General features: G+C 43.3%; 1 protein-coding gene across 7 annotated transcripts in view; it reads left to right on the top strand.

The window, feature by feature from the left end:
* NBEA (neurobeachin) overlaps positions 1 to 17,013 on the top strand; it is a 1,820,918-nt gene that overhangs the window by 443,337 nt on the left and 1,360,568 nt on the right. For all 7 annotated transcript variants that reach the window (XM_086935110.1, XM_086935108.1, XM_086935109.1 and 4 more), the window contains exon 8: positions 5,738 to 5,884. In XM_086935110.1, coding sequence (XP_086791236.1) covers positions 5,738 to 5,884 — 147 coding nt within the window. The remainder of the gene's footprint in view (positions 1 to 5,737; positions 5,885 to 17,013) is intronic.

The raw sequence follows: 17,013 nt of genomic DNA, 5'->3' as shown, positions 1-17,013 counted from the left end.
GGGGTTATCCGGTGTGTAACTCTCTTACCTTGACTGGAGTGGTGGGTCCTGCTTGGATTAGGTGCATACCCTATCCAACTAGGAACCCCATTTCTAACAAGGGGACAGCAGCTGCATGGCAACTTGAGTACTTTTTCTTTGCTACATGAGCATTTTTATATTCTATTTTTGACCATTTTGTTTACCATTCTAACATGGCTGTTCACCATTGTAGAGCTTTAATTTCAAAATGGCAGCACACGTTTTGACACATCCGCACAAACCGTTCATCACGCAATCTTCTTGGCGTGGACATGTGTTGTCACATGTATGTGTGCCTTAATTTTGAAGCATTAGGTTATCTTAGAATTGTAAAAAAAACTATGTCTAGATTGCCGGACATTGTGTGTGTATGCTCCTTTATTAATTCATTTGCATTCCAGTACAAACAGGCACTGGCATAGCCAGTAGATCAGCTATTTTAAGTCAAAAGTTTACACGATGCTTGTAGCAACTCAGCATTCAAAGCAACCGTCATCAAGATCCGCTAATGCTGCAAACATAACATGCATTTAAAGCAGCAAGTAAGATAATGATACCCCCTGTTTATTTCTCATGTTTCATATCACACGTTTGGCATATCTAAGGGCTATAAATGTCTGGTGTTACTGTTAACCAGGTTTGTGGTAATCAATTTTTCATCCGCCAAACTAAGGAAGTCTGAGTCCCTCTGTCTGTGAAACTAACTTAACACTCCCAGATCAGTACAGATGTCAGTAGCAAGTGTTTAACTCATGAAGCCACTTGCTGGCAACGGAAATAAACCACAACAATAACAGTTAACTCTGCGCCAACCGAGTAACAGGACAGATCTTTATACGGTAAACCAACCTCCGCATATAATGCTGTAATTTTTATCTATTCTTTTTTCTAGACCCTCAAAATGTATGAACACATTTTCCCATAGACACAGAATGGGTAAAACTGCTTGATACATCTGGTCCATAGTGCACTATTTTAAATATAGATTTCAATTAACACTGTCCATTTTTATGTGTGCAGTAAGGCCATGAGGACCTGAACCCATAATTTCTCTCACTGCAGTAAAAAAAGAAATCCCTGCACCGAACTATCGGCAAATCATGCAGAATGTAAACCACTTACCCTTCGGTCTTCTTGATGTCACACAATTCCATCCGTGGCTTGTAAGTGCAATCTGGCCATATTTATTGTATACTCTGGTGTCCCAGTTAGCAAGCCATATTCATGATGTAAGGATCACAGCCTTCCTTCAGCTGGGACCAAGGACTGCTTTTTCACGTGTTTTTTGGCCAGGCTTTTTCCCATGTATTATTTTCAGTGACTTTTTCATTTTTTGTCTTGTTTAATGACCACTAGAAACACTACAAAAAGTGGGGAAATTCTTTCTCTAACTTCGCACAAACCAATATGACCGCAGTAAAGTGAAGCAAGGAAGCACCACGACATAGGCCCTCAGCAGAGGGTTTGCTGTTAGATGTACATCAGTTTACATCACAGATATGTCTTGACATTTTACAAATAAAATCCACGCTTCATCAGTATGTGTAGATTATTTACCTCTAGCTCAAGCAATGAACAACTTGAATTTTCTTTCAACTTCGGCAGTGGCAGAGCAAAATGAGGTACCCTCCATGCTGAATGGAATGGGATGAGGTGCTCCCGAGACTCCCATAGCTCACAGATATTATGAGCTTCAGACTACATGGGGACCCCCCTTAAGGGTGGGGGCCCTCCGCACCACAAGGGATTACGCTAGGAGCTGTTGTAATGCCCATTCGTAATGTTAGGGGTTCTGCATTCACATTAACACCCCACATAATAGCCTTGTCTCTAACAACCGGTAAGCAGATAAAGTGACTAGAAATTGCTTTAGAAACAGGTAGTGGTCAAAAACTTTTGGAAATTTGAACTTCACTTATTACAAATAGACATCAAATTGTTTCTATGTGTTATCTCCAATTACGTTATACCTCATTCGGATGCACACTGTTTACTAATTACATTAACGGGCCCTGTATGAGAGCGCAGTAATATTTAGTTATGCAAATGCTACTAAAGTACTTAGTCACTATCTTGCAGGTAATTAATTTAAAAAACCCATCAAAGTGAATTGTAAGAATAAAATAGAGTTTTGCATGCATAGCAGGTGCAAAAGCTGCACGTGTATATTATAATAAATTAACATAATGTGGATCCGCTTCTCTGTAATGAATGGCTTGCGATGATAAATGGCACTCCGGCATTTAAGTAATCCACACCCAGCGTGTCTCTCCAGGCAGTTCTGCTAAATTCTTTTCCGAATTACTTCTTTGAGCTGCTTAATAGAGTAATATAGTTGTGTTCCCTGAACGTCTTCTCGACACTCCTCTCCTTTCTCACTTTTTGCTCGCATGGACGTCAGGGGTCGCAGATATGAACCCTGGTTTGCCCCTTGCTACACCGGTCACTGCTTTTACGACCCCTGGCGTCAGAAGTGGCAAAATCAGTGCCTGGAACACAGGGACAGCTCTTCCTAATGGACGCTGGTTTGTTTTGAGTTTCACTTGCCTGGTTCTGTCAATTTATCTATTATACAAATAGTGAATAATAATATTTACTATTAGTGTAATACAAAATGGAGTACATTAGCTGGAATATAACCCTATCTGGAAGCTAAGGTCAGTAAAAAATGCTGTTAAATGTATGTTGTATGCATGCTTGCGGGTGAGTGTATTAATGTGCGCGAGAGTGTGTGAATGTGTTAGTATGGGTAAGCATGTGTGTGTGTGTGAGTCAAAGTAAAGGCCAAGTGACGTGCAATGTCACTTTCGCTACCCCTGGCATTTTGGTAAATTGACGTTCATGCCCGCTCGACCTTATAATTGTTTTATAAGCTTCTCATGCCATGACAATTATGGTTCTACTATTTACACACAATTACGGATACTGCCTAATTGTTTTTATTTGCTAATTATAAGTTCATATTTAGAAATCTTTTAATATTGTTATTCGCATAATGGTGTTCAGTTCGGGTTCAAGACAACACTAGAAATAAGAGTATAGGTTGCTCATACCTTGATGAGTCAATTACTGTGGCTTTTTTATGTTAGTAGTGATCTCTTAGGAAGATATGGGCTTGACAGCCTTTTTATTTTTTGTTGTATATTTATGTGTTTCTTTAGTGTAACTGAGTGGCTGACTCAGTGATTGTTTGTAAAGCCAAATTGCCTCGGTGTAATTGGATTGGTGATGAGCTTAAGACTTATGATTCATTTCTTGAAGATATTACCCTGCACAACTAAATTAAATTCAGGGTGAATGTTGTTTGTAATTAGAGGCAGAGAGTTTAAAATGTTCTCTGGTAATGCCTTTCTCTCAGTCACAGTTCCTGCGTGTTTTAATGTAAAGAATTCCAGCAACAGTGCTTGTTGCCTGCATAAAACTGACCTTAAGGTATGTATCAAAAAAAGTTGTGTGTTTCTCAAATTGAGATTTTTAGCGAATTGCAATTAGAGAATAGCAAAATGCAATTTATGTAGGTTTTGCTAAACATTTTGCGAATCCTACATATTCCTTATTTGTGAATCGCTAATTGAGATTTGCAAATAAGGAATACCTTCCCGTTCATTCCTATGGGCTAGGAGACCCATAGGAATGAATGGGAACACATTCTCAATTTGCGATTACCAATTAGAGAATCGCAAATTGAGAATGCAATTTCAAGGTTGCTAGGGTGCCAAAAGGACACCCTGTTGCACCCCTGAAATATGCATGTGTGCATATTTGTGCACATGCATGCCTTAAGGGCATGTATGTGCGACATATGGCAATTAAAAAAAATCTAAAAAGTGCTTTTTTAAAGAAAATTGCAAATTACCACCAAATTGAAGTTGGTGGTAATTTGTTATTCCTTATGGCCAAATAGCAAATTTCTAGTGCTTCCAGAATTGCATTTCAGGAATCTCAATTTGCAATTCCTTAATTGCATTTGCAAAATAGAGAATCACAAATTTTGCAATTCTCTATTTTCGAATGGCTTTTTCCAATTCGCAAACGGGCCGATTCTGAGAATTTGACAGTTTGCAAACAGGAAAAAGGCTTGATACATATGGCCCATAATGACCAGATTCACAAAGCACACATTTGAACTTCGTTACCAGAATTTAGAATATGCCAAAGTCTTTCTAAGTAGGATAACCTCAAACCTGCCCTGAACGCTCTCCACTGGCTCCCAGTAAAGGCCAGAATTAAATCAAGTCCTGCCCACCGTTCAAACAGCATACTGGTACAAAGGCCATGCTTATCTTCAAAAACCTGTGCCTTGCTAGCGCCCTACCAGATCTTTCTTTTCATCATCTTTGTCATCCAATGATAGTCCAAAAGGAAGATGAAGGGATACAGACTGTTAGATCTAGCATCCTTGGTGTGGTTTCCCCTGACTTTTTGCCTGTTGACCTCGTGCTTTGCTGACTTCATTTTTGCTGGCTTTAGGATTCTTGGCACTTTATCACTGTTAACCAGTGCTAAAGTGCATGTGCTCTTTGCACTAACCACTTCATAAAACTGCTGAAAACTGAGCTATAAATTGGCCTTAACAGAAGGGTCAAAACAAAGGGATTTAGGACAGTTCTCTCATCCTTTATGACTGGACTCATGTACCTTCTTTTCACTAGCTATTTCTTCTTCCGGTAGTAACTGAAAGGCGACACACAACGCATTGCAACACTTCAAATAAATAAGCAAATTCATTGAATAGGATTACAGTAATTTTATGTTTTTGTGGTGTATCTATGGCTGTGCAGTCTGGTCAGTATGTTGGAATTACTGCATGTGTAAGATGTAAATTAAGTGCTGGATTCTTGGCGTTTCACTCTGAAATGGTTTGCAAATATCTGTGAACAGCCACAAAACTCAAAGTTTGTAGGTATTGACATATACCATTCACATATTTTCGCTTCCTGGAAACACAAGCATATTTGGTCCTAAGAAAGTGAGAAATTAGTGGTTTCTAGGGCACGAATGGCAAGGGAAACCCCTAAATTGAATAGGGGTGCAGAGGATAGGGTTTGTGAAATAATTTGTGAATATGTAAAATTTAGAAATTTGATCCAAATTTAAAACTAATCCTATGAGAGCAAATCTTCAAACATGGCCTTAAGGAAAAGGCTTCTGAGAATTTGTTTTTCATCTACATTTGTAGTAATTGCAGTGAAAATGTTTGTTTAGGCCGGTGATTCTTAACCTGTGGTCCGAGGCCCTCCGACGGTTGACGAGGCCTACTCAGCAGGCCCGCAGCTGTTTTATAAAATTAAGTAATAATAAAATGATTGAAGTATATACAAATAAAGAAGCAAAATTGAAAATGTGAAAATGTTTTGTCTTGTTAATTGTGAATTACACAGAATATTTCAATATTTGAGCATTTGTAGGGGTAGATTTGTTTTTGTATTTTTGTGTATTGTTTTTAGGTACAAATCGTAGAAATTGCTTAGTCTGGGGGTTTAAGGCTTCCAATAACTACTCGGTGGAGATCCCAGAGTTCCAGTAATGGCAGTCCACAGAATTCAAAAGTCTAAGAATTGCTGCTTTAGGCTATAGTCTTAATGAATTGTATATATACCAAATGTATTTACCATTCTTGCAAAAAATGTTTTGCAAAATGTTTTAGTTTGACAGAATATGTTCTTATGCCGTAAAATGTTTACAAATGTGTATTTATATGTGTGTTTTTTCATAGAGTTATGACAAATGCTTTCTGGGATCTTCTGAGACTGCTGATGCCAACAGAGTATTTTGTGGACAACTTGGAGCAGTGTATGTATTTAGTGAAGCCCTCAACCCAGCTCAGATATTTGCAATACATCAGCTAGGTCCGGGATACAAAGTAAGCTTTTTATTTGTACTTGGTTCAAGTGTGTGATTTTGTAAACTGTTATTTTTTAATGCTTTATTTTGTCACTAAATTGCCTTTCTGTGTGGTTTTTTTTTCTTACAACGTTGAAGCAAGCGAATGTTCGCTCTTTAACTTTTGACTAATCAATGGACTATTTGTTACCACTGATTACAAGACCAAGGGGGCTGATGTAGATTATTGCAACAAGAATTGAAAGTGCCAATCTTTAAAGTAAATAATAATAACGAGACCCATTGTAAAGCAAATTGAAATGTTAAGAAGGAGTTACACGTAATGTCTTTTGGTCATGTTTTATGGATTTAACCTTCAGTTTGTAGTCACTGAATGGTCTTTGTTTAAGCACTTCTCCTCTTCCATTTTATAAAAACCATTCACAGTTTTTCTATATATATTAATACTAAACACATAAGAAAGGTGCTGTGCTCTCTTTCTGTACATTGACTGGCAATATTATAGATCAGTGTTACATTTTCTCTATTTTCTGTCTCTAAATTATTGTTTTAAAGGCTTTGAATTTAACAACGAACACAAGTCCATAAGAGGAGTATTTAGAAAACATTGAATTAATTTTCATTAGATGAAGACTGAGACTGACTAAGTCTGGGGCATCTAGCCAAAACTTTTGAAATGTAATAAAAATATTTTCAATTAATTGAAGGTGTTTCGTCAAAATATTAAGTTTTAAATATTTAGTTACAGAAATCGTAGAAAACAAATACTGTGAAACAAAACATATTGTGATGCAGAAATATCATTGTCAAGAATATTGATTTTTCAGGTACATAATTTTGTCAAGAATATTGTTGTTAATATAGTTTTCAATAATATAGTTGTAAAAAAATCAATGTTTAAACATCTTTGTGTTTTAGTGTATATATTAATTGTATATGTTATTATCGTTTGTAGAATTGTTCATATTTTTATATATAGTTTGACATTTTAAGTGATTTATAGTTTTTCATTTCATTGCTACTAGTAACTTATAGTGTTGTAGTGAGCTTCTAGTTATGGAGGGGTATAGGATTGGAAGCTAATTATGTATAATTATCAATTAATTATTATATTATTGAATATTTAATTGATTATTTCATTGTGAAGCACCGACTGGAGTGGGAATAGTAAATGTAATCTCTCTGAAGTTCAATGCTTTCCCTACTGTTGCACAGACTGAAGATGGAATAGTAAATGTCATCCCTCCAAAGTCCAGTGCTTTCCCTATTGTTGCACAGTCTGGAGTAGGAATAGTAAATGTAATCCTCCCAAGAGTAGCACGTTCCCTACTGTTGCACAGACTGGAGTGGGAATAGCAAATCTTACTCCTCCGAAGTCCAGTGCACAGATTGGAGGGGGAATAGTAAATGTAAACCCGTCTGAAGCCCAACGCTTTCTCTACTGTTGCACAGACTGGAGAGGGAATAGTAAATTTCATCCCTCCAAAATCCAGTGTTTTCCCTACCGTTGCACAGACCAGAGTGAGAATAGTAGATTTAACCCCTCCCAAGTCCAATGCTTTCCCTACTGTTGCCCACACTGGAGTGGGAATAGTATATCCATTTATCTCAGACTGTGGGAGCATCACTGTAGCAAGGAGCATTAACAAGATGTCACAAGAGTAGTGAAGTGATGGACCATAGTGGGAGCCCCGAGCTCGCAGCGCTGGATCAGGCTGGAGCCAGGGAGCCTAAAGTAGTAACACAGAGTATTAACAGTGCGTCATTATAGCCTGATTTTCTGATTGAAATACCCAAACGTGTGTGGTATTCCCCATGACATCGCTGTCTTTTTGGACCAGTGCTCTCTCGTGCCCATACAGCGCAAGCTGCGCCACACCGTGCACAATTCTGCTGCAGCTGCGTCAGAGCACAGGCAGGCGTGCATGGAAGATGTGAGTGCTCACAGGCCAACGGGGTCGCTAAGCTGGTGCTGCATCTATGGCAGGCACTTGTTAAGTGTTAAGGTGGGAAAGAAAATGTATCCATAAGAGCTGGAAGTAGGAGTGTGAGGGCTGGGGGCCGGCATCCTACAATATCCATGCAGGAGTTTAGAAGTTTAATCAGCAATAAAGAAGCCTTTACACTTGTCACATTCAAAGACAGAGGTCAAATGTCAAGCAATGTCTTCTAACAAATTACCTATTGTTCTTTTACCATGGAGAGTTGAGTTTAATTTTCTTTTCTTTTTCTGTCTGTAAGGTGAGAGGATTTTGTAACTTGAACTGTGTTTTACAAACTTCCTATGGTGCAGAGGGAATGTGAAAGGAAAGGCTGTAGATTGCCAATTATATTCTAACACACAACATTGTTGAATACCTGTAAATGAACTTTGCAAGTATTTCAACATATAACATCCATTCGAAAGTACAAAAACACGTTTGTACTTAACTTTAATAGGATAAAAACAATTCAAGACACCTTTCTTGTTGATAAATATTTGCAGAAGCCTGAAACCCCAATTCCATGCATCGTTGTTTGTGCACTGGATATTATTATCTGTAAAACTGCATGTCTGTGCCAATTTAGGGACCATTTCAATGTTAAATGAGCAGTCTGTAAACGATGGTTTACTACCGCCCCATGCTATAGTAATAGATTTGCAGCGGTGTGCTCCAAAATGCACTAAGAACAGCATTCTACATTCGAATCCCTCTCCTGTTGAAAGGGCGTTGCTCATTGGCTACATTTGTTCTTTGTGCGACGCTCAGATTTTTCACAATCCCTATGACTTCAATGGTGTAACACTAATGGCAGCACCCCCACTCTGACAAATGTGATCAAATAAAGAATTATTCCTACACCCATATCACAGGCTGATGGGGTTGAATGGAACCAAAGTTTATTGCCTCTCTGTGTGGCAAGCGGTGTTTGAGAGGATGAATGAACCTCATTGTAAAAACTGAACAAGGATGTGTGGTTTTTCATCACTGTGGTCATACCTTGGGTAGTGCTGCTTTGCTTCTGTATGTACATTCAAATGTGTACTCCTGGCTCCCAACAAACTATCAGAGCCAAAGCCCTTTTCCGGTGATGCTCGCATAATTGTTCGGTGACAGCTGTGCTGTCAAGCCAGACCATAAAAATAAAGGCAATCTGTGGTACTGCATAGTGAGACGGCAGCACGTGGTGTGCTAATTGCTTGCTGTCTGACATCTTCCTTCTCGTCCACTCACTCCTTCCAAGTGCCGACTCTGAACGGAATAGATAAAATGTCGTCGCTCACATTCTAATCTCCCACCGGGTGTTGAGTGGGTTTATCTAGATTATGAATTACACTACCGGTAAAGCTGTGGCTGGAGCGGGCTGAGCCATTTCCCCACTCTTCTGTATTCTCTATGTGGGAATGTTCAGAATGTGCTTAACAGTGCAGGTATGCCATTGCTGTAGTGGGTGGACTCAAAGGACTTTTCTATCCGTATTACCAGTGCCTAATTTGAGAAGGTGGTTGCAGATGGGGCCAACTTCCACTCATATTTGTGGACCAGCGCTTATATTCCCCGAGCAAACTTTGATCCAGAGCAAAAGAGGGAAAACACAAAAGCAGGAATTGAGGAAGAGAAAGATAGAAAAGCAGGTACACAGGGAGAAGGCAGAGATGAAAAAGTACCTGCAAGAGTGGGACAAAGAGACAGAGTTTCTGGTGGTGCATTGTAGAGATGTTAGGTGGAACCTAGACTACACGGCCTTGGTACTCGGCACCACGACTTTAGATGGCACAAGCTATGGGTTACTGAGCAAAGAATGGAGCCCCATCACTTATTCTTTTGCAAATGAAGCTCTCTGTATTATGTGTATCATATGTATTATTTACAAAAGGTCAGGGAACACAGCTAAAGCTGTCTTTCGACCAGTCAAATAAATCAAAGAGAGATGCAGTTGCTGATGAGTTCTCAACATATATGTTCACTTTCACTATTTCTGCAAAAAGACATGTATACGAGTGTTTAAAAAAATGCAACATGACATTTTATTTTCATAGGGGGGTGGTGAGGGCATGGGACACATGAGAATGTGAATTCTTATATTTACAAGAAACTGATCTACAGTTCCATACTCTTAAATGTGAAAGAAGGTTTTTGTAGCGAAGGGCGAGGAGAATTTGTGTAGCCAGTATTGTGGAGGAAGCTAGTAGCCATTGTATCTCATAAAAGGGAAGTAGCCGGGTTTTTATAAGTGCCATTTTCTTTTCCACGTTTTTTATGTAGATCGTGCATTTTCAGTTAATCTAATTTATCCAAGATACCTTATATTCAATTTTTTGGTGTGTTGCATATGGTTGGTTGATTTCGCCTGAATGCAACAGGCAGCCTATCCAGAGACTGGGGTTCGAAACATGATTTAATATGACGTTCTTGCTTCACTGGCAACAGAAACAACAAGGGATTTAAAATATATGCTCCCTGAGTTGCTGTCTGCTAAAATTAGACTGTCTCCTGAAAGACTCGGAAACAGAAGTCGAAGTTTAAAAGGAAAATGCTGACCTTCTCCGTATTTAGAAACACTGAACGTGACTAGCCCCTCAAGCTCCTCGCTGCACACGATGAACAACGCGCTCTTTAACAAGAACGACATTTCCGAGCTTTACAGGACCTGACGTGGCTACAGTAACTTTAAATTTATAGCGCTACTTTGTAATAGCAGTTCATGACCCTATTCTAGTTGCAAAAGTTTAGCACTGCGTGCAGGTATAGAATTATTCTAGGATGTTTAAAACATGATTTCTAAATATGGCTTTCTTTCCCATGTACGAAACAACAGAGATTTATTTGTTTCTAAATCGCAGGTGCACTACTATGAACATAGCAGCAGGGAGCTTTAGATGGTGAAGGGCCTGGCCAATACCATTCGGGGGAAGGGGGAGTGGCTTTCTCCCCATCCAAGTTTACTCAATTTCACATAAATTGAAGACTGGGTCAGGTCCTTATAGTTGGTGCATTCCCATATAGGGTGGTACTTCAAAGAGATGGGACTCCTGCCCCGGGTGCACCGCGCCCCTGCCTTCCATGCCCAGAGCCTCTGTAGGCTGATGTCTCGTTTTGTTATTGTTATTGTTATTGTTAGTTTAGATTTGTAACACGCTCAATCACCTAGTCAAGTCAAGTCAAGTCAGAGAATTTATATAGCGCACTACCTACCCAGAGGGTCTCAAGGCGCTTAGAAATGGGAGGAGGTTTACTTGTCAAATATCCACGTTTTAAGTTGCTTTCTGAATGCTAGGTGGTTCTGGGTGAGGCGAAGGTAAGCGGGGAGTGAGTTCCATGTTTTAGCAGCCAGGTAAGAGAATGATCTGCCTCCCATGGTGGTCTTGTTGATGCGAGGTACAGTGGCGAGGGCTTGGCTGGAAGAGCGAAGTTGGCGGGAGGGGGTGTAGAAGGATAGTCGTGAGTTGAGGCATTCCGGTCCGATGTCGTAGAGTGATTTGTGTGCGTGGGTTAGCAGTCGGAAGGTGATTCTCTTATTGACGGGTAGCCAGTGGAGGTCTTTCAGGTGGCCAGAGATGTGTTCGTTGCGCGGGATGTCTAATATGATCCTGGCTGAGGCGTTTTGGATTCGTTGGAGTTTCTTCTGGAGTTTAGCGGACGTACCTGCGTAGAGGGTGTTTCCGTAGTCTAGACGGCTCGTGACTAGAGCATGGGTGACTGTTTTCCTTGTTTCGGTGGGGATCCAGCGAAATGTTTTTCTGAGCATGCGAAGAATGTTGAAGCAGGATGAGGTAACGGCGCTGACTTGTCTGTTCATTGAGAGTGAAGAATCCAGGATGACGCCTAGGTTCCGTGCGTGGTCTGTCGGGATGGGTGCTTTTCCAAAGGCTACCGGCCACCAAGAGTCGTCCCATGCAGAGGGGGATGTACCTAAGATGAGGACTTCTGTTTTGTCTGAGTTCAGTTTCAGACGGCTTTGTTTCATCCATTCGGCAACTTCTTTCATTCCTTCGTGTAGGTTAGTCTTGGCGGTGCTGGGGTCATTGGTGAGAGAAAGGATTAGTTGAGTGTCATCCGCGTAAGAGATGATGTTGAGGTTGTGTTGGCGGGCGATGGCCGCGAGGGGGCTCATGTAAACGTTGAAGAGGGTGGGGCTGAGTGAGGATCCTTGAGGTACGCCACAGATGACTTCAGTAGCCTCGGACTTGAATGGTGGGAGGCGGACTCTCTGGGTTCTTCCGGTGAGGAACGAGGTGATCCATTCAAGTGCTTTTCCTTGTATTCCGATGTTATTGAGGCGTTGTAACAGGGTGCTGTGACAAACTGTGTCGAATGCTGCCGAGAGGTCGAGGAGGATGAGGGCGACTGTGTCTCCATTGTCCAATAGAGTTCGAATGTCGTCTGTTGCTGCGATGAGGGCGGTCTCAGTGCTGTGTTTTGCTCGGAAGCCAGATTGTGAGGAGTCGAGGGATTTGTTGGCTTCGAGGAAAGCGGCGAGCTGGTTGTTGACGGCTTTCTCGATGACTTTGGCCGGGAATGGAAGGAGTGAAATGGGGCGGTAATTTTTGAGTTCGGTGGGGTCCGCTGTGGGTTTTTTCAGAAGGGCGGTGAGTTCAGCGTGTTTCCAGCTTTCCGGGAAGGTGGCGGAGTTGAAGGAGCAGTTGATGACGTCTCGTAGGTGCGGTGCTATGACGGAGTCTGCTTTGTTGAAGATGTGATGAGGACATGGGTCTGTGGGGGAGCCTGAGTGGATGGAATTCATCAGGCGGATTGTGTCCTCAGTAGAGATTGGGTTCCAGTCGTTGAGGGTGTTCACGGGGGGGGAGTGTTCAGCAAATGGTTGGGTGGGTTGGTCTCCGGGTTGGTTGTCGAAGCTGTTGTGGATGTCTGCAATTTTGTTGTGGAAGAATGAGGCTAGGGAGTCGCAGAGGGCTTGAGAGGGGGTGATGTCGTTGGAGTTGGCTGAGGGGTTGGAGAATTCCTTGACGATGTTGAAGAGTTCCTTGCTGTTGTGGGCGTTGTTGTCAAGTCGATCCTTGAATGCTGTTTTCTTGGCCTTTCGGATTAGTTGGTGGTGAGTGCGGGCGGCGTTTTTGAAGGCGTCCCTGGTGCTAGTGGTTGGGTCTTTTTTCCAGGCCTTTTCAAGGGAGCGGCAGAGTTTCTTGGACTTCTTAAGATCATCGTTGAACCATGATGCCTTCTTGTTGCCAGGTTTGCTTTGACGTTTTTTCAGTGGTGCTATGGTGTCGGCGGTGTTGGATAACCATAGTAGATGTTGTTACAATAACTTAGCTTCACTCCTCCGAGAGACTCCACTACAGGCCTACATTGCGGTCAGGGCTCTTCTGAACAGCAATGTTTTCAGGGATTTCCTGAACCGTAGGAGATTCACCTCCCTGCGTAGCCCCTCAGGCAGCTTGTTCCATAGCTGAGGGGCCAAAACAGAGAAGGCTCTCCCTCCCTTGGTCACTAATTTATAGCGGGGGCAAACCAGTAGCTGAGAGTCCGATGATCTGAGTGTTCTCTTCGGACTGTATACTTCCAGACGGGCTTTAATATATGCCGGCGCATGGCCATAAATCGCCTTATGCGCTATACAGAGGCTCTTAAACTCAACCCTCTCTTTAACAGGGAGCCAATGAAGATTTTGGAGTAGAGGGGAGGCCTTTGTTCGTCTGGGTACTCCGAAGATCAGTCGTGCGGCGTCATTCATTACGACTTGAAGTCTGTTTGTGAATGTTTTTGGGAGGCCAAGATACAGGGCATTCCCATAGTCGATCCGTGAAATGACGGTTGCTGCTACAATTGAGCGCATCATAGAATGAGAAAGGAGGGGGGCTAACTTTCTCAATTGTCTGATGATGTTCGTGCAGGTTCCAACAACAGTGGAAATTTGGCTGCACATTGACAGATCACAATCTAGTTTAATCCCCAAACTCTTCACGTTGGCACTAGGTTTTGGGGCTGATCCAAGCTCTGCAGGCCAATACAGATCACTCCACGGTGAGGTGGTAGAAGGAATTACCAGTACCTCGGTCTTATTCGGGTTGATCTTTAATAGGTTTTCCGTCATCCACCCCACGGTAAACCTCAAGATGTTTTGAGCTTGGATTTGTGCTGTCCCTGTATTATCAATGCTCAGCACAAGCTGAGTGTCGTCAGCATAGTTGAAGACTCTACAACCCATCTCAGCCAAGGACGCAATCAGGGGCTGCAGATAAAGGTTGAACAGGAGTGGGGACAGTGCGGAACCCTGCGGTACCCCGCACTCTAAGAATCCCACCTCCGATATCGACTCCCCCAGTTGTATCCTCTGTGTCCTTCCCAAAAGGAAAGATTGCAACCACTTAAAGGCCAAGCCTTTGATCCCAAAGGCCTCCAGTCTTCCCAGGAGCAGGTCATGGCTGACGGTATCGAACGCCGCTGACAGGTCTAATAAAATCAGGGCGCTCGGTTTTTTGCCGTCAGCCATGCCTCTCAGTTCATCTAGCACCGAGAGCATCACTAGCTCGGTGCTATGGTGCGCTCGAAACCCCGCCTGTCGTTCATGCAGTAAGCTATGGGATTCGAGGTACAGGGACAGGGACTTCAGCACATGTTGCTCTAGGACCTTTGCAAGGAAGGGTTTTGGAGAGGTCTGTACATACCTTTGTGCCATGAAAAGCATTTTTCATTAAAAAATAATTAAGTGACTCAAGTGTTCACTCTGAACAGTTTTTGGCATAACCAATGTTGTGTGGACAACCTTGTAGCAGTCAAACCAGGATAGATATTCTAAGCGCCCAAAGGCATGTAGCTAGCTTTGATAACTGTGGAGCAAAGGACAACAGACGGGTAATTCCAGCTCCCTCCTTTGAATTGTTATGTTATGTTAAAAAAATTTGTACCGCGCACGTACACCGAGACGGTTTCTTGGCGCTCATAACAGACATAACAAACTGAGGCAGGAAGCATTACTCGAAGGCTAGCTTAAAAAGGTGAGTTTTCAGGGTTTTTCGGAACAGTTCGTAGGTGGGGCAATGACGAAAAGAAGAAGGGAGGGAATTCCAAAAAGTGGGACCTAGAAAAGAAAACCGAAGGCCGCCGTGTTTTTTTGCGGCGGATCAATGGAATGCATAGAAGATTATCAGCAGAAGATCGAAGGTTGCGGGATGGGAGGTATCGCTTGAGTTTAGAGGAAATGAACTCAGGGACGTGATTGTGAAGGGATTTGAATAAGGTGCAACCAAGTTTGAAGGAGCACCGTTTAGCCACAGGGAGCCAATGAAGGCTCTTCAGAAGGGGGGAGACATGCTGGTGTTTGGGTTGATGAAACACCAGGCGAGCAGCCTGGTTCTGAATTAGCTGAAGTTTTTGAAGCTGGTAGGCGGGAATCCCCGCATACAGGATGTTAGAGAAGTCAACCCTGGAGATGACCAAAGCCAAGATGGTTAGAATGAGTGCCTCTCTGGTTAAGAATCTACAGATCTTGCGAATCCTGCGCAGCTGGAAAAAGCAGGATGATGTTACTGCAGAGATCTGAGGTTTCATAGATAGATCCTCAGAGATGATCACTCCTAGGCTTTTCACAGTACTGACCGGGCGAGGGGGGGCGCCAAGAGAAGGGGAATTATACATATAAGTAACTTGAGAATGTTAGCAATGCAACAACCTACCAGAGAAGTTCTTCCAGTGTATGGTAGAGGAGCTGTACCCATGACTTCTGGAGACGCCACGCACCCACCTTTCGATTCTTTAATAATCCGTATTTATTATGTGTTGATTTAATACACATCTTAAGTATTAGATTGATTTGCATAGTTACAGATACATCAGTAAGTAAGAAATATTCCTAATGAATTGGAATACATTTCCTACTTGGCCTTTGGCATTATGTTGTTATGCTGCCTACTTGTTGAGACATGTAATACCTCCCCACATACCCTCTGCAGGGGCTGCCAGGGCTATTGTTATGCCACTGGCGACCAGCACAGAAGCTGCAAACTTGAATGTTCAGACATATGGGTGATTTTAAATAAATGTAAATCTTACTTTACACAGCAGCTTCAAAGAGAGTGCGGCTCTCTGTATTTCAAAATCTAAAGGGAATTCAGATGGTCATAAAAGGGATATATAACTGGACATCCAAAAATATGCAACAAATGTAATACTTACCTGGAACAATATATTCATTCCATAAGTTTTTGTTGGAAATTTAAACAATAGAAACTTGAGGGGGCGCTAGAGGGCGCACTAGCCGATGGCCGCACTCTAGTGAGGCTCTGGCTGCCTGGCCAGAACGATCCTAAAACTATCCTGTTGACCTGCGGGTGGACGCCCAGGAATTGCAGCACAGGTGCATCTACCCGAGTTGCAGCTCCGGTCAGACTTTGAGGGCAATCCGACGTCGGAAACCGGAGTTGCGCGACTGGGAGTCCCGATCGGGGAGCGCTGCTGCTCGCGCTGCTGAGGCGCCCGGACACTGGACTGCGCGAGGCCGCGGCTCTCCACGAGGCGGCTGGGCCTCGGAGCCGAGGGGCCTGTCCCACTGGAGGAGGAGGCTGCTGGAGACCACAGTGCGGCACCGGAGGTGAGGCTTTCCCCCTACGGGGCCATTGCGGGGCGCTGGGGTGTTGATCACTGCCCCGGCGGTCCGCTGCAGGGCCGGGAGAGCATAGCGGCGCCTACCTGGATCCGCCGAAGGAGACAGACAGCTTCCCGACCACGCGCTACACAGCCCCGCTACTGCCCCGGTCTCCCGCTGTGACCTGGGAGTGAGAACCCGCGAGGTAACATCGTACCCTCCGGGGTGCATATGTATCCTCCGACCTGCGGACCCTGCTCGCTGCACTTGGCGCTCTAGCCTCCCGCTGCGCCCTGTGGCCTGAAGCCACCCCCCCGCTGCCTCACCCTGCACTCCGGACCACTGAGGCTGCAGCACCGGGGACTCTGGGGGCGAGAGAGAGATTGACTGGGAGGCTCCTGACCTCGAGGAGAGGATACAACCACACAAGTGTTTACTGCACGGGGGTGCCATCAAGACAAGCTAACTGAGTACGGGGCAGTGGGCGCGGACATTGATACCGGCTGCGTGATCCGGTGGGGGCTCCCAACCCAAGCTCTCTTTCGAACCTGCGGCTGCCAAAAAACCGTTACGCAGCATGGCGGGGACCAGTGGAGCCTCGGGGTCGTCGGGCACTGAGCC

This window comes from Lissotriton vulgaris, chromosome 8 (assembly GCF_964263255.1).
Source record: "Lissotriton vulgaris chromosome 8, aLisVul1.2, whole genome shotgun sequence".
In the NCBI taxonomy this organism is placed as follows: domain Eukaryota; kingdom Metazoa; phylum Chordata; class Amphibia; order Caudata; family Salamandridae; genus Lissotriton; species Lissotriton vulgaris.
Note: the sequence above shows the minus strand (reverse complement) of the source record. Positions and strands in the feature narration are given on the sequence as shown.